The sequence below is a fragment of the Corvus kubaryi genome, unplaced genomic scaffold (genome assembly GCF_017639235.1).
Source record: "Corvus kubaryi isolate FWS band 111438036 unplaced genomic scaffold, C.kubaryi_AGA036_p1.0 68, whole genome shotgun sequence".
In the NCBI taxonomy this organism is placed as follows: domain Eukaryota; kingdom Metazoa; phylum Chordata; class Aves; order Passeriformes; family Corvidae; genus Corvus; species Corvus kubaryi.
The window spans coordinates 720,506-738,893 of record NW_024582056.1 but is presented as its reverse complement, the minus strand read 5'-3'; the positions used below and the strand labels follow the sequence as shown (position 1 = coordinate 738,893).

General features: G+C 36.7%; 1 protein-coding gene across 3 annotated transcripts in view; it reads right to left on the bottom strand.

Moving 5' to 3' along the window:
• The window catches only part of DROSHA (drosha ribonuclease III), a 75,344-nt gene that overhangs the window by 40,560 nt on the left and 16,396 nt on the right, over nt 1-18,388 (bottom strand). For all 3 annotated transcript variants that reach the window (XM_042048665.1, XM_042048666.1, XM_042048667.1), the window contains 7 exons: nt 17,750-17,836; nt 17,556-17,642; nt 14,509-14,580; nt 12,902-12,983; nt 11,638-11,712; nt 8,161-8,330; nt 2,840-2,964 (listed from right to left, as the gene is read on the bottom strand). In XM_042048665.1, coding sequence (XP_041904599.1) covers nt 2,840-2,964; nt 8,161-8,330; nt 11,638-11,712; nt 12,902-12,983; nt 14,509-14,580; nt 17,556-17,642; nt 17,750-17,836 — 698 coding nt within the window. The remainder of the gene's footprint in view (nt 1-2,839; nt 2,965-8,160; nt 8,331-11,637; nt 11,713-12,901; nt 12,984-14,508; nt 14,581-17,555; nt 17,643-17,749; nt 17,837-18,388) is intronic.

Below are 18,388 nucleotides of genomic sequence, written 5' to 3'. Positions count from 1 at the left end.
GTTATTCTGTGAAAAGTGAAATGAAAGTTTTGTTCCCTATGGGTTTGTGCTGAATGGAATCAGCAATTCAAGCTATTTCTGTGATTAGCACATATTTAAGTTTTCTGGTTTTCTCCAACCATCTAGCCTTATTTTGGTGGTGTCTAATTACACATGAACTTCAGTAACAACTTTTTCCTCAGTGGGAGGCCCTCAATAACCTAGCACAAACTTTCACCAAACTTGTAAGAACTTACTCCATTTGAAGACAACATCCCACCATTACATTCAGCTGCAATTCACCAACAGGTTCAAAAGTTACAATGGGAGAAGCAACCAAGAGAATCATGACAGGGACCTTGTGTCCTTAGGAAACAATGCTACCTTCAAAATGTCACCTCTGTAGAGTTTTTTCAGGACAACCCATAAAATCAGACTTTGAATAGGAAGCAGGGACTTAGAGACCAGAGGAAAGAAGTTTACCCAAGTTATTTATTTTTTTTTCGTATTTACATTATAGAAGAAGATCCTCCTCAGCACCAACTTAGAGCAGTGGTTTTATTAGGAAGGGTTCACGTTAGTGGCTTAAGAGTCAATGAAGCAGCAACTCTTTTACTATTTCATCATCTTCTCACCATCCCACATTCACAGATACATAAACAAATCTTTTCTTATTGGCATTTTTTTTCCTAGCTATTTCTCTGCAGCATTCTTGAATGCATACTCTCTGCCTCTGGAGATACTGATATTTTTTCAGTCTACAAACACATCTAAAATGCTCAATCCATAGATTTTTCTCATGCTCCATTCACTGCACTTTTGCAACCTGCAGAATAGCACATCTATTTCTGACAAATCAACATCCAAAAAAGAAAAATGAGTTAACGAACAAATCAACCAAAACGAAAAGTACAAATGCCTTGAGGAGGTTTCAACCCGAAAATAAGAACCTGAAACTGTGATCTCCAATACACATTTTTTTACTAGTATTGATAAGGGTGAAACAAGCTTTGTTATTGCAATTAAGTTTGAGAATTAATAAACATATTACCATTAGAAAAAAAATTCTGTATTAGAACTTCACAAAGAAAAGACACATTAGAGGAAAATCTCTTCTGGGTGCACATACACCAGAGTTAAGCCTAACATTTATGATGGCACCACAGAGGTCTTTCACAAAAAAAGGCTTTGTTACATTGACAAGACAAAACATACCTACTTTGTATAAGCAGCTCCGAGGTTAAAACCCGAAACAAAAAACAAACCCACAAGTAAATTTTAAAGAAAGTTAAAATAAAAAGGTGTGGGAAGAATAATTTTTGTCTCTTTATACTATTTTCAATGAAAAGTACTAGAACTTTACAAATACTAATAAATTCAGCATCAAAGTAGAGATAATTCTTATATTTTTGGGTCTAATTATTTCCTTTTGATGAACAAGAAAACTAAAAGATAAAGTGGATTAAAACTCATGATCAAAGCAAAAAAAAAAAGTTTTATTATCTGGATTAGAACTCAGTATTCCCACTTCCTGCCGTTAGGTTTAAAATTCTCAGCAAGCAGTTGCAAAAGAATAAAACTGCAGATCTGGTGAGCATTTTGGACATAAATCACCCTCTCTTTCTACATTTTTGTTATTAGTATTGTTGCTGTTACTGTTTGTTTTCTTATCTCACTGCTGTTTCCAGTAAACCATTCTTCCCTCAACCCATGATCTCTGCCTTCTTGCATCTCTCAGCAGAAGGGGAAGGGAGTGGCTTGTGGTTCTCTTTAGTGGGAGTACTGAATTGGGGAATACCAATCCTAAACCACAGCAATGGGGAAAAAGACAACCTTAACTACACATGCACCAGAGACAGGCTCTATACTGTCGTCATGCAGAAAGCAGATGTCCCTATCACTGGAAGAGTTCCCTGAAATTGTCAGAGGTTAAGAAAAGAACCGGGAACAAAATCCAATCATCACTTTCGCATCCCTTCATCAATCCACAGTGAAACAGTATTTCTTGCTCTGCCTGAAGTCCTGATTCCCTCTCCACTCCTTCTCTACATTCCTCTCAAACTCTATCAGGATATAAAAAGTACAGAGAAAAGTAGCATGGGTGCAAGAGCTTCCAAGCTAGGAAACACTATGTAGACATGATCCTTCAAAGCATAGAAAGAGATGATTAAGTAGGACATAACAGTATGCAAGAAACAAACACCATGAAGAAATCAAACAGAAGCTGGCTATATTAGTCCTCATTAGATATGAGACCTGAAGAACATCTAATTAAACAATCAAGTAGCAGCTCTGAAATAAAAATCAGCCCTTCTGCATACGATGCACAACAGTACTGGTTAAGTGATTACCTGAAATCTTCTCCCTACAAGTAGCATAAAAAGATTCAAACAGTGATTTGAGAAATTTAAAAACATCAATTCAGGGCTGTTTAACAAAATGACCTAAAGACATCCTCTAGCTCAGGAGTCTATATGCTACAGACATTAGAAAGCTTGGGTAACCATTTCTCCCTCTCTGCCTTCCTGTTACGTTATCCTCTCTCTGAAAACCCACCACTGGCCTCTCAGAGGAATGATGTGGAGCTTGAGGAACCACCTTTTGCTGGACCCAGAAGAGCTGTTCTCAGGTTAAGAAGCATCATACTGCACATACATGCACGTTTACTTCAGCAGATCCTGAATTACTGCAGAGAAACAGTTATACCTTATATTTTCTAATTTGCAGGAGCCTGTGCCCAGTGTCATAAGCACTAAGCTTTGTATCAGACTCACCTAAGCACATAACCAAGCCCTATTTAAGGCATGAATGACAACAGTAATGAGTCCCTGAACAAAATAAAGGAGGAAAAGCTTCTTACTGAGGATCTCCAGCATAACTGAGTTGAGCAGGTCGTATCCCAAAGTGCACAATAATAGGGAAAGTAATTACATCAGGATTGAATTGTTCGCGGTCCAGTTGATCAATACGAACTGAGCTGGGTTTCTAGGAGAAAAAAACAAAATACAACTAAATTGACAACAGCTTCATGGAAAATTTACTGCCTCAATCCCACACTATCCAGGAAACATGAAGCAACAACATTCCAAGTTTAATAATACGCACATTAAACCAATCACTAATACTATTATAAACATTTAGCAACAACAATAACTGAAACAAAGTTAATTGACCTACCACTCAGAGGAAAAAAAAAAAAAAAGGCCTTTTAATTTTAATCATCTGGAAATTTACTTTGACTATTTCCAAGAACTTAAAACAACTTTCTCTGGTCAAGCATCACACCAGAAATAAAAATTAGGATTAGCATTCTGGCATCCAAGAACCCACATGCTAGAGCAGTTTGCTGAGATCAGGTTACCTCTCTAATTTTAGTTCTGTTCATGATTTCCCAAAGCAAAGGAAGGCATTATTAGATCCATTCAATCACACAGACTAAACAGCATAAAAAAAAATCCGTCATGCTACTCTCAGAAAAGGCTCCCATGCTGATGTGTACAAGGAGGAATACAGTTTTGTATAATGAAGAGACTTTTGCCCTTTTTACAGTTCAAAACAGAAGTTCTTTTTATTGTTAAAAAGGACAGTGGAAAAGAAGGCAACTTTTGCTTCAGCTCTGTAAATGTAGAGTAAGTAATTGCACATCACCGTAGCAGACATGCTGCTCACAGAGCTCTTCATCACTTACCCAGCATATTTAAAAACTCAGCTGAAGGGGCACAGTTGGTCTCCAAGTAAACAACTTCTCCTTTACCTGTCAAGCTGTTTTGCAATGTGCCTGCTGACTCCCCACTTTGAAATCAGCTGGAATAGGCCAATATATTCTGTTTGTCTTAGGTTTCAGAAAAAGGGCATTACTTCTAGTTACCTGCATCTCAAAACTTCTCATTTAGCACTGTGAATTTCTCAAAGATGAGTTTCAGTGTTACAGAAACAGCTCCCACCATTCTCTTCACAAAACAACAAAAACTGTGTCAAGAACAAAGCTTTTACCCTCCAAACCACCTTGGCAGAACTGTTCACAGGAATAATTTTCTGCATGGATAAGCAAAGTCAACTCTATATATGGCCACAATTACAATCTATTCTAGAAAAACAAAAGCTTACTTAAAAGCTTGACTTTCAGATACAGAAATATTTTCCAAGGGAAAAACGTTTATCAGCTTCCCTTTAGACAAGATGACTGAACATAAAGTTACAAGTCCCCAGCCAAAAAAAAAAAAAAAAAATTAGGTTAGTTAAGATGTAACATAGGTAGTTAAATTTTTAAAATTAGTTAAAGCTGCTGGGTTCACAAAAAAAAAAAAAAAAAAGAAAAAAAAAAAGGTTTTGCCCACAGCACTTATAAAAAAGGATTAGAACAAAAAAAACCCTAAAGAAAATAATGGCCAGGATTTGTAGCAGACAGAATGTTGTTCCCTAAACAAGAGCTTAAAGTCCTGATATTTAAGTTTATCTGTTATTTTGGGGGTTGCACAAAGCCAGCTTGAAAAGTTTTTATTTTCTCATAAGTTGTTTGTTGGTTCTCCCCAACATTAATATTAAAATGAGGAACTTCTCCCATCTTTGTCCCCCTTAAAAAAGCAGCCTTGATACACCAATCCTCTGAGAATCAGAGGATTGGTGTATTAACAGAATATGAAACAATAATTATACTCAATTATACCAATTATAATCAATACATTAAAAAAAAATACAGACACATTTTAGATACTTAAACAGAAGCAATGAGATACTCAAAAGTGTAAAAAGGCAATCTTCCACTATGCACATAGTCTGTGTCAAATGTGTGACCTCAGGACCACTCAAAACCAGACTCCTTCTCTTCATTTCCATGATGCTGCCTTGCATTTTGTCCCTCAGTTACACAGCTGTTCACAGGTGGCTGATAACAACCAGGACAAAAGAACTTCTCCAAGCCTTAATCACAACTGCTCCCTCACTGACAGTTATGAGAGGGGTGTAGCTGGGCTATGGTTTTTTATTTCATCGTGAACACCAGCCTTCTCTCCAGTGCCCTTTCTGAAGGTTAAGTGAACAAACAGCAACATACAGAAACATCAAGTATAAATTGCACACCAGCAGACAGGATGCAAGCAAATTAGATGTTATTCTTCCAGAGTTTTATCCCTGTGCTCTTTTAAAAGTGCTTTGATAGACTATCCAATAATGACAACCTTGCCTTTAAAGTAACATCAAAACCAAAGAAATTCTAGCAGAACAGAGACCTGTTATTTTTGTTTCCTATCCAAATCTCATCAACCAAGGCACTGCTGACATTAGAACACAACATGAAATAGCATGCAGATGTAGCACAGAAGTATGTTAATATATATATCTATCTATGCAGTAGTGAGAAAACCATCAATATTTTAGGAAGAATGAAGTATGAAAGATGACTAAAATTTGTGAACTTCTCAATCTATTTCAACACGAAGTTTCATTGAATTAATAAACCACATGAATAAGTTAAATAATTTTAAACAATGCTGAACCATTGTTAGTTGTTTAAGTGGGATTTATATCCTATTAAAGCTTTTTTTCCCTTCTCCACCATGCATATATATATATATATATACCTCCCACTGAAAAAAATAAAACACACACATAAAACCTAGATTTGAACACAAGAGGAATTATTATTTCTGAAGAAATGTTGTGCAGCAAAACAAAATTCAGTGTTTTTACTCTGCTGTGTCAAGTGGATATAATTGAACTGAAGAGCTGTCATTTTCCGAAATAGTTTCACATTGTCTCTCCAACAGAACTGTTTTATCTTCTAATGTTGCAAAATGCATAGATAATAGTTTCATACTCTGTTTTTCACTTACATTCATAATCAGTATTGACACTGATCGTGCCGTAATCAAACCTCTCCTGATGGGAGGGAGTTTTTAAAGTCCTTGCTAGGAGTTCCAGAGACAAACGGGACTCTCAGCCTTCACTGCTTCTTGATGGTTGTTTGTTAAGTCTTATCAGAGAAAAAGAGTCACTAGCGTGATCCAGACATAGCACAAGGCAGAGAATGCAGGAGAAAGCCCAATTATCAAGATTACACGGCTTTTTAAAGGTAAATCAACCAATGGTTACTAAAAACGTACATTATTTTTACTTTTCTGCCAATTATTCAGTAACACAGCCAGGAACTGCAGAATTCTTTGTCCAATAATCCCAAACTATTTCTACTGCAGAATACGGAGATGTAGAAGAAGAAGGAGGAGGTTTGGAGAACAACAACAATCCTCCATTTTGATGTTTTTTGCTTTAATCTATTTACTACATTAACAAACCCAAAACCTCTAAATTTTTAACCCTGTGACAATCTTACATATTAGTCAATCACCTAATTTACACCTGTGTAGTTTCTAGTTCTTCTCTAAGAGTAGGCAGTTTTTTCCACAGACAGAGGTCAAAAGCTGTGTTGTTCAGGGGGGTGAAAACCCTCAAAACAGGCAGAGAAATATTCTCTCCACTCTGGGTTCCTACAAGTACAATATGCTGCAACACACAGGAAAAATCCACAAATGAAGAAGAAGGTCACTGCAATCTTGAAAGAAAAAACATGTACTAATGATGCCATTATAACATGACATTTCAAAGCGCTACAGATTTCTTTTATGCTTACATATTTTGATGTCCACACACATCTCTAAAAACACTGCCTCGTAGAATGCAAAGTTTGCCAGTAAAAAATCCCACAAGACCTCAGAAGTAACACTACCACTTCACAAATCACACTGCCTTGTACACACAGACATTTAGAGTTCCATGACACAAGGGACGAACATACATGCGTTCCTTCATGCTAAACAAAAAAGTGAGTTTTCAGCTAGCTGAAATGAGCACATCTTCAGCAAAATAACTGAAGTTATGTTGGTGTATACCATTCAGATGCTGACAACTTGTGGACCAGCATGTACCTTGTATCACAGAAACCACAGGCAAGTTAAGGCCGTTCAGGTTGTCTAACAATTTCTACTATCGGATTCTGGTTTACCACTAATTTAAAGCAGCCGAGGTAGACTTTCCACAGTGAGAGTTCATGTGTATTGTTGTATTTCATGTTCCCAGAAACAGTCCAATTTTCTTGCTGTTTAAAAAGTTTTACTTTACTCAGAGTGAAATCAATGGAAAAATTATCTGACCCAAGTTATTATTTGCTTATTAAGTAGTTTACTAAATGTTACGCTGCCATACTTTAAATTATGAACTTGGACAATGTATTTAGCATGTCACCCTGGCTGCAGTTTGGGGTCAGGTTTTTCAGCTGAAAAACTAAATTCCTTCTTAGGCATGGTATCAAGTTACACTTTTTCTTCAGAAACTAAAAATTTGAGCTATGAGCAAAGGAGGAAAATGAAGTCAGAAAAAGAAAGGTATTACTACTTAGAAAGCTGCATGTCAGTTGCAAATATTAGGTCCAAAATATGCCTCTACTACTAAGATACCATTTTGCAATACTGACCAAACTATACAAATACAACCCCTGCAGTTTTTAGCGGACATTCATCTATTCTTGTGACCCACATTTCTTAAAAGTGAAAGTCAGAATAATGGGCTGAATTAATAAACACCGGAGTTGAAAGGAGCTGTGCTCAGAGAACATGTACTTTAAAATACCAATTGTTCCAAAAATAATAAGGCCTTAGGGGTTTCAAACTAGGCATTGAAAATTAATACATGCATTAATTAATGTACACAAAATTCCTCAGTGTGAGTGAGAGCAACACAGAAATAAGCAGAAAACACCGTTTCCATATTCAAGGCAGTATCAGGATAGCACACATGGAATAGAGCTGTCAACAGGGGGTCAAAAGAGGAAGAAGAAAGTAAATAGCAAACAGTTACTATTTCTCTGGTGCTGTGTCTGGGAAAAGAGAATGAGATCATGCACATAAGAACTGTCTGAGAAAATAGGGAAGCTTTACATACATAAAGTATAGCTGTTCCTTTTAACATGCACATTGAAACAGTGCCCATCTGAAAATATGCCCTTCAGTACAGCAGCAGAAGGGACAATTCAGGGTTGGAACAAGTCAATAAACTGTTCCTACTGCAATCAGCAACTGCCACTGGTCACCTTTTCCTGTTCTAATTTAGCCTGTGACAAACTCTCTGAAACAAGACGTGTACATGTCATTGGATTGTTCACAAAAACAAAAAATTATTTATTTTTTCTACCATGCCAGGGCTGGTAACGATCATCCCTTTGCATTCTTCTGCGTATTTCTGCCATTCCAGTTCTTCCCACTGAAGCATGTTGGCAATCTCCTCTTCAGGCACCAAAGCTTTACTGCATCGTAACAAGTAGAGAAGAATCTGATGCATTGAGAGTACTTCTTTTCCTCCATCTTAAAACCATAAATAAATAAAACACATTTCAGAGATTCACTCCTAAAGCATGTGCAGAAGAGAAAATATGCAGAATACAAACCATTTGTATGAGCAAAATAAAATGCAAAATGCTTAAGTGATTTGACAAGTATCAAGGCAAATGTTTTACTGATGAATACTGTACATGCATAAAAACTTTGCTAAACTAAAGCAGTAACAGTAATGGTGAAGAGAGTAACAGTTCCATCGTACTGTAAAGTTGAAGTTTCTAACTTGCCTGAATAAACTTTAAAATGAGTAGGCAGAACAATCAGTTATGGTGTCCAGTTATATTTTCCTTTTCACAATTTTATCATTCTTTTTACAACAGCAGTTAAAAAGCCTTTAGGCATTATGCAGCAGTTTTTAAGAACACTCAAAATTTTACAGAATACTTCTGGATGAATGTAGCAAGCTATCCCTGCACTTTAAACTCATCTGTAGTGCTTACGTGCTCTAACTGCAGTAATGAAGACTAAAGAGCCTCATGCTGTCTTCTGTCACTAAATGAATCAAGGGCATGTGAAAATTACTAAATACCTCTGAGACCCCAGGAAAAATGCACAGCAAAGGCTGCTTGTAGCAAGAAGACACTATAATCTGATTGGCTTCAGGTAGCCAGCTACAGATGTGAATATGCAAACGTGAAAGGTGAGTGATGGTCCTGACAGATCACCACTCAGAAGACACTGGCTATTCAAATTCAGTATGTCTGCTCATGTAAATGAGAAGTCACTCCATGTTACCACAATGCTTTAATTTTGACATACATCTCTCCAATTCCCTCCTTTAATAGCAGGGTGTTAATCCATAGGTACAGAGGAATCTTCAAGTTTCACCCCCCCAGAGCACAAATGCTGATTTCCCTCCCCCAGGGAGCAGAAACAATCTGGTCCAGCCACTGAGTATATTCTCTCTCTCACTACACCCACAAAAGAGAAATGGTGACAAACCAGAAGTAAAACCTTAGAGCAATATGGGGGATGACACCACAGCACAAGGAGTGTGATCCCAGGCACACTGGAAAAGCCTTGCAGAGCTGCTGCACAACTGCAGCACTGTGTAAGATGATGTTCCCTACAAGACATGTACAAGCCCTCCTCTTACCTCAGCTGGGATTCCAGCACTACTGCATAGAAATGATGAAAGGGAATGGTGTAACTTGGCCTCTCAGAACAATTAACTCACTTAAACTCCAAGAGGGAATCTTAAGTGGGGAAGATACACCCCCAAACCTCACTGGAAATAGAAAACACTTCTAAATAGCTACAGGGACAGAATTTTAAATGTGCAAAGTTTTCCTTCAAACTGAAGGGGGACTCCACTTACACGACTGTTTTTTGTCAGCAACTGGATTTACTCTTATGCAAGAGGTAGCCCACATATACCAATCACTAAAATATACGTGTATCCTTACCCACTGAAGAGTGTGTACAGGCTGCGATAGACTGCTGTGCTAAATGAAAGTCTGAGACCCTTTCTGGGCCAGAATATGCAGTACTTGGGACCTCAAATGTGTTTTTTCTAGTCTTTTACTCTCTGAATATATTTATCACCATAAAAATCTATGGCAATACAATACAGCAACTGTTCTGCATGCTATGCATCGCAGTAAACCTGGTATGACTAGCTCAGAGCTACCCCAAGGCCTGTCCCCAAGTAAATCCACATAGAAAACTTGACATCCCAAACCTCATTATTTTTAGACCACGTTAGGAAAGTAAGAAAGAAAAAGTAGAGGGGATGGGAAATCAGCAATTCATTTCTATCTTTAAAGAGACAGCTGATGGATGTGTGGAGATCTGATGCACCAACACCTTCTTTGATTAGACCTAAGTAATGTTCTGCAAGCATACCTGAAGGAAATAGATTTCCACTCTCTGAAAATTAAAAATCTTCATGGGTATCTCAAAAAATAATCAATAAAAAATGAAAGCTTGATTAAAAAAAAACCCTGTCAAAAAGATGCTAAAAGGCGACTATATATGCAGAAATATCAGGAAAAAGATACTTTTGAAAGAGTTAGAAGGCTGGGGACCTTAAAGAAGAAGCAGCACACAGGAATACATATTTTAGAGACTTATCCCTCCTCATCCATAAACAACCCAATAGCACAGAAAGAGCTGACTTCTAAACTAAAATTTAAAAAAAAAAAATCAGAATATAAAAACCCTGAACAGGAATGCACCCTCAAGCTACACAAACCAGGCAGGACAAACTTGTTCTCATTTTGTGATGAGGTCAAGTTAATCAGCCACATGTGGCTTGATGGCTTATTTTGTAAATTGCTTCAGCAAAACCAAATCAATGTTTGCTAGCAAGCCTCAGAGCTCTGCTTCTGATTGAACAGTGCTGTGTATCCAGGAAGGAACAACAATTAGAAATACAGTCATCTAGCCATCAGTACTCTCCACAGTAACGAGCCAAAACTCATTTTGCTCCAGCTATAATTAATATCCCAACTAAGTTTCAAAGCCCAAAGCAGAAAGCACCTCCAGGTCACAGCTCTCTTGATGAAGGTTGTTCCGTATTTCATCTGCACCCTAAATCCCACAGCTGAAACACATCCTTCTGTCCACACAACCCTCCTGGAGCAATCACTGGCAGGATCTCAGCAGGACACATTTCCAATGGAGCCATGACATTTACATCAACTGAAAGTCTGTCCTGGTATCTTAGGATGTGTTAAATGCCTCTGTAAACTGTTCACTCAAAACGAGCTGAATGCTCCACACGGAATCTTGTCCTTGGCTGGCAGGCCAGGGTTGAACTGCGTTGGAACGATGGCTTTTGTCTATCGCTATTTGCTGCAAGGTCTAAGCCTGCATTAGGATAAAGAAACAATCAGAAGAGCATGTGCTCAGGGGTGCCCAATCATGCTGACCCTTGCACATCCAGAATTGTAATCTAACCACATGGTATCCTGAAGAGCAGGTGGGAGATGAAATGTGAGAGATTAGATAACAGCACTCTGCAAATGCCACAGCACCATCGCAGAGCAGGACAAGGAGGACACAGCACTGCCTAAAATGACAACAGAGACAAAAGCTGGAAGCAGGACTTGGCCTGTCCATCTGAATTCCAGTTCTTAGTAAACCATCTGCAAGCACTAAAGACTTCAGGCAGAAGCACCAGATCTCTGCACTGACTGAACCATTTGACTTGCAATAAGGGTTTTTCTGTGGAGGTTTTCTCCTGGGGGATAGGGATGTTTTTGGGTTTTGTTTCTTTTTTAAAGCTTTTTTTAGATCTAATTCGTATAACGATATATAATACAAACATTACCTGGAAGAAATCTCACAAACCGCGGCATGAAGTGATATCTGGGACAGGAAACAGAATCATTTTCAAGTGAAGGACCTTAAATACAAAAAAAATACAGAAAATTTTCCAACATATTTGCAAAAGAAGAAAAGAGGCAACTTTGCTGCAGATGAAATCAATGAATGGTGATTACATTTGACAGGGCTTCAGTTTCAATCCAGAAAGTAACAAAAAAAAAAAAGAACAGAGAGACAACTTGTAGTGAAAGCTTTCACACAGATAATTTAAAAGAAATCTAAAATAATTTAAAAATAATAAGAACCTAACAAAAAAAACCCCAGCACTTTAAAAAGAAACAGTAATACAAAAATATTAGTTTATATAATCAGTTAATTATTTCATTTAAGCCTTATAGGTACAAGCACTAGTTTATTTAATCTCCTCCAATTAGTGGGGTGGTTTTGCTTACCAGAACAAAGATAACATGGAAATTTCCTTGGTACTGTTTTGTGGGTTTTTTTTTTCATTTCCTATTCATCATATAAAGCTTTCAAGAAAATAAAAACTAAACCAACCAGTAAGTGCTAAAAAAAGAACAATCAGAAGCTAAAAAAAGAAAGAACAATCAGAAGCAGTGATAGGAAAGACAACACTAATGTTAGAATATATTATCAAACCAAAGGCTACACAAAATGTATTAAACCTGTGTGCTCCTGTGCAGAGTGAATCTCCACAGACAAAGTCACGACACCCAAACAGACCTACAGATACTGAAATGTAACTCCTCTGATACTCTCATTTCTCTTTTAGACCATGCGAAGTATTCTCTTTCGTTGCAGTCTTCACAGAAACCAGTATTTTCATCTTGTCAAAAGACAACAACATTCAGCTATAATGACAACACTATTCCTCCACAGCTGTCTGTATGTCACTGCTTTCTGAGCTGACTGCAGAGAAATACAGTATGAGTAACTTGTTTGTTAGCTTGTAAAAAGAGACAATAGTTTACCTGACACCTTGGCTTTCAAAATACCATGCACATGATACTCTGTAATATTAAACACACAGTAATATTTACTGTTTGATTAAAAACAAAAGTTCTGGATTACGGCAGAAATTTAGTTTATTTGTGAAAATACAGTGCCAAGTTTGTGCATTTTCACTGCTACACCTCACATGATTGAACTCTAATTTCATCTTCTTGAAGAATAAATGAAGTTTGTCCCTCTTATGGAAAACAGAGGTTACATTGTAATGTTGAGGACCGTCTCAAAATCAATGTTACCTTTAAGATTCCAGTCATACAACTCCAAAATATCTTTGAATAGATATGAAGAAAACAGCTCAAGGCCTCTCACACAAAAATTCTGGGGAAACAAAAAAATAGACCAAAATTATAATTATATAATACTGCAATACAAATAATGCCATTCATATATAGTTAAATAAAACACTATGAAAAAGCAGTGTCTTCATATTTGCCAACTACTAAATACTGGGTTTTGGAAACAGTATTGATATATTTTTGATCATCTACTCTAACATAGCACAGTTCTCTCTTCAGAAAGCATTGTCAAGAAAGAATGGTATTGAATCTTCTTCATTCAATGTCCAAACCAACAGTATAGGCAGAAATTATGAGTCTGCAATAATCTGCCAAGCACTAAAACCCCTTTTACCTGAGCAAGATGAGCAGATGACACATTTCTGAGAAATATCCTTCTCATAATTCACTTTTTCCCAAATGCTCATAATAAATGTTTATAAATCACCACCTGTGGTATCATGTAATTTCCATAGCAAGTGTGAGCACAAGACAAATTGAGGATTATGACTTCAGTAGCCAACAGAAGAAGAATAAAAAGGACGAAAAGAGAAAAAAAAAACCGAAAAGGGATTCTTTTCATCAAGCAAGGAACTGGCTCCTTCTATGAAGGAACTTATAAACTTTCCCGAACAAACAAAACCAGACTGATATAAATTGTGCATGTACGATATCGGCCATAAATTCCAAACTTAATACCACAATCTGTTTCACAAGTCATTAGTAAAGATGGTCTGCAAATAATCCAGAAGTCCCCCAAAATGTTCACTTCCCTGTTTTGCTTGGTACCTGTTTGTTGTTTCAGTTCAAGATTTGCAGACAACACAGTACATTCACTAACAAGAAATTCATTGCTTTGATCACATTAGTCTTTCTGAGGAATTTCAGGGCTGTTGCATATATTTAGATGCCATTGAGCAACAAAAAAAAGATCATTAGAAAGAAAAATTTAAATATATGTGACTAAATTAAATAGTGATCCTATCTTTGTAGTTAATATGCAGGGGTGTTTCTGTACCTACACACACTGTTCCACTGCAGCAATTTACTTTGCAAACTGGCTCCACCAGGCATTAATTTGTAATAAAAAACCCCACCACAAACAGATTATGAACTCAATGTGCTTTGCTTGTATCCACAGGAAATTTGTTTTGACAATAGCTTATATTTAGTACTGATAAGCAATCTTCAGAGCTTCAACTTCTGATTAAGTTTCAGCTCTGCCATTGACTTATATGGTCCTGGCAAAGGAGTACCTCCATATGCCTTATTTTTGTCATACGTAAGAGAATGGTAATGCCTAACTCAATTTACAGATACTGTATATAATTTAAAATAAAAGGAACCTACGGATATAAGCACTTCTTACTATTTGTTTTTAATATATGATAGCCTAGGTAGATAGATTTATGCTAGTACCTGTAAGTGCAAGTTCTGTTTCAGCCACTCCTTCAGAACAGAGCCAGTCTCTTAGAGACTTCACAAGGTGGGATACTGAAGAGTTTAATCCTTAAACATATCAACAATTCATAACCCACTCTGACTTCTAGACTAGTTATCCATCTTACCTCAGGCATCATCTCCTCAATGAAATGAATGGTATAGTCAATGTTAAACCTGATTACTTTGCATAGAGGAATCTGGAAGGAAGAGAGAAATTCAGCATTAAAAACTATACAGCATTAAATGTATAGTTAATACAATTTTATATGCAAAGGTATTACTGTCTGCTGAAAAGGGCACTTACTATAACAGCTGCTCTGGAGGATCATGCAAAGACAAGAACACAAGCACCTGTAAACAGAGTACCAGTTCCAGCCTTCACCTCGGTAATAAAACACAATGCTGACAATGCTACTAAAACACAATGGTGAAGGAAGGTTCAATAATGCCATCTACTGGAGATGAAATTTTCTTTAGAAGGAAAAGTACACCTGTAAACCTCAGACAACCTGTATCCTCTCTCCCTCGGATATTTGCAAGTGAATCTGTTGTTTGTGACACAATATGTCAGACTGATACAGTGATCTGAAAGCAAGGTGTTTTTAGCTCACTGCCAATTGTGTCAGCTCTATGGTCTTAAAATGTAGTTTTAAGTCAACGCAACATAATGTAATAGCTTAGGGACAAATTTACAGTTTTATACTAATTTAATGCAATAAATATTCTCAGAATTTCACCTGACTAGCTAGCAAGACAAACATTTAATTCCTTTTTTTCATCTTTTTATGGTCCATAAATTGCTGAAGGTGCTTCATTTTTTTAAATGGGATTTTCAGAGAAAAAAAGCTAAATTCCTACAAGACTACAAAAATGCCGAATTTTCCCTTACACATCTACAGCTCTTACCAAATTTTACTACTCACTGGCCTCAAAGGTATAAAAGAGTGTTAGAATAATTCCATGACCTCTGAAAGTGAAGGAACCCAAGGTTACTTTACACTGGTAAGCATACAAATAAATAGTTGAACAGTGATGGGGTTGCAGTGAAATCAACGTACATAGCAGAGGTGCAATATTCTGCTTGCATCTTCTTACAGCCCCCTGCCAAACATTTGACTATTTTGACTACAAATATCTATTGTTATCTGCATGATACATTGAGAAGCTGCAACCAATGACCAAACAAAACTACATTTCTTACAGTTTGATACAGTATCAAATGTGAATACACCCCCCGCCCCCCAAAACCTTGGAATATACCATTAAATAAACCATTTAGAATCTGAGAAGATGAAAACCTGTCATACTTAAAGCAATGAGGCTTTAAAAAAAGTACAGGGATTATTTATTTACTTGCTAACACATAATTTAAACTAGAAGTTGAATACTTTAGAGAACTGACCACAACTAAGATCTCCATGAACTGGAGTTCCATGTAAACAAGCAAATACACAGTAAAAGAACATGTGGTTGGTAATGTAAAATTGGTTTGGTATTTATAATATGAAAATTATAATTTTTCCTATGACGGTACTAAACACTTTCCCTAATACTTGAGCTGCTCATTTATTACTCAGTAATAACAGCAGTAACTCAGTAATAACCTAAGTGCAAACCTAAGACTTCATACTACAGAAATTTGGTTAATGCAAAGATGTTGGTGTTCAGATCTCTATTTTTACTACCTTTTGCTACCTCTCCTTTATCAAATATGTTCCAAAGAGTCCCTCAAAGAGCAGATTTTATGTTGTATGCCAAAAATCATATCATGACATCAAGAGACTCCTTCCAAAGGGCTTTATATGTGTTAGTAGCAGGAATTGACACCACAGTATTGCTTTGTATTCAACTCTGTAAAAAAGTAATCATTTGTAGCTGATCACTTCCCCTATCTGGAATGAGAAAAAAAACATATGCACATATGCACTTTACAGCTTAATAGATTCTCTACCCATTCAATCAAAGAAGAGTTTTCCTTGTTGTCTGTATATTAAAGATTTCTGTAACTCTCTGCCTTGCTGTCACATAGCAGACACAAAAATTGTAAAGATAAGAAGGGTCTCTTTATTCTTTTAACGTGAATAAAACAAAACTGCTCCTTTTTGCTCATTAGCAAAGTGAAAACGTAAAGCCTTGACATAAATTTGCCTTGAATCCTGAGGCTGAGTTAATGCTACTGGGCAGCAGTGTTTCCCATTGCCATGTCAGAGGCTGAACTCCACTCTCTCACTTATCAACAAGAGTCCCTTCCCCTGACCACCAAAAGTGAAGTTTTCATATCCATTACATAAGCAAACTGTCAGAAGTAATTTCTTCTCAGTGCCTCTCAGTTCCAGTATCCTTACATGCCAGTCCTGTGTTCATAACCATTCTTACACTGAGTTGTGGCATTGGTGATATTGCTAGTAATAGATATAAAAACCACAGAAACTAACACACACTGAATTTTTGAGAAAACCTTGAAATAACCAAGATAAGAAAAAAATCTTCTAGTGTACAGAAATGAAGTATTTGCATATTTTCCATTCATGTTTGGCTAACTCAGCTTATACTAGAAAAGCAAGGCAGTCAGGTACCAGTCATGTCCTTTTCTTGTTACACTTGCTTTCAAAACACAAACACCTGTATGTACCTACAGCTTTTACTAAAAATCATAACTTGCTAGGTCCTGAAGAAGCTGAACAGCTGTTATAAAGTACTGGAGACATCTAAGTAAGTTTTAAGAAGGGAGAAAACCTTTTAGAGTTTAGAGTGGATTTCTGAATAATTTAATTTGTCACTTGAAGGGGAAAACTTTTTTTGTTGTTGTTGGTAGTTTTTTAAACTTTGCCAACTTAATAAACCCACTCATCCAATTTAAATCCAATTAGCAGTTTTAACAAGTTGTTCCATGGTTTTAATTCACTTCCAAACTGCAAAACATGTAAAAACATTACTTCAGTGCACATCACAGCCTCAGTCACAGTTCAAAGACGCTGCTTACCACAATCAGTCAAGACAAAATCGGAGCTCCATTAGCACAAGTATCTTTCCCCAGTCTCAAGTGCTGGCAAGATGTTTGTAGCATACACGTATTGTTTTTTTAGAGAAGTTCTGCTTCAGGGCAGAATGAGCACCTTGTAAAGAAATCCCCTGTACGAAACCTAAAGTATGTAGCAATGACCATACTTACATTTGTTAGTGGGGCATGTGCAAACATGGAGAACCCTTCAAAGATATATTCATGGTCATCATACTCAATAACAGTAGGTCTGTCTGTCTTAAAAAAGCAAACAAAACCACCACGGAGTAAGCAAGAAGCAGTATGACTTTTGTCACTGAAAATAAAATCAGAGTCCTAGTTTGAATTATTTATAAAGTACTTACTAAGAAATTTGTGGGAGGTGACACAGTAATTCGATAGTGGTACAGTCTTCCAGCATTGTTGGTCATGGGGCGACATGGTTTAATGGGCTTAAAGGAAGAGATAAGTAGAGTTATGTGTAGAGTCAAGGCAAATTTAGATTAAAAGAGAGAATAAAGCATTTCTAATAGCCATGAAATATGCATTAGAAAAAATTAAATAAAAGCAGGTAGTCATAATTAAGTATTCTGGGAAGGAGGAAAGTGTGGCCTTATCTCCACTTTCACTTTAAGAAATATTTTTAAAGCTATTCAAAAGCAAAAAAAGGTGGATTTTTTTTTTTTAATTTTCCATTTAACTCTCCATCTCTCTTACACACCACAGTTAGCTGTTTACGTTCCAGACTAATTTCCTCTCCTATATAAATTTGTTTCAGGAAACACAGTTTTAAAAGTTTATGAAGAGGAGCTTGAACATCACACAAGATGATCTCAAGGGACATTATCAAGATAGACAGGTATCAGTCCATCTGCTTGGGGGAAATCTGAGGCCTGAAGAGAAGGGATTAGTCTATCACCACAGAGTAACTCCACTCTATTACAAGGTTATAATGCTTGACTTTGAGGTCCAAAGGCAGCCAGACACAAGGAATTTCATGTTTC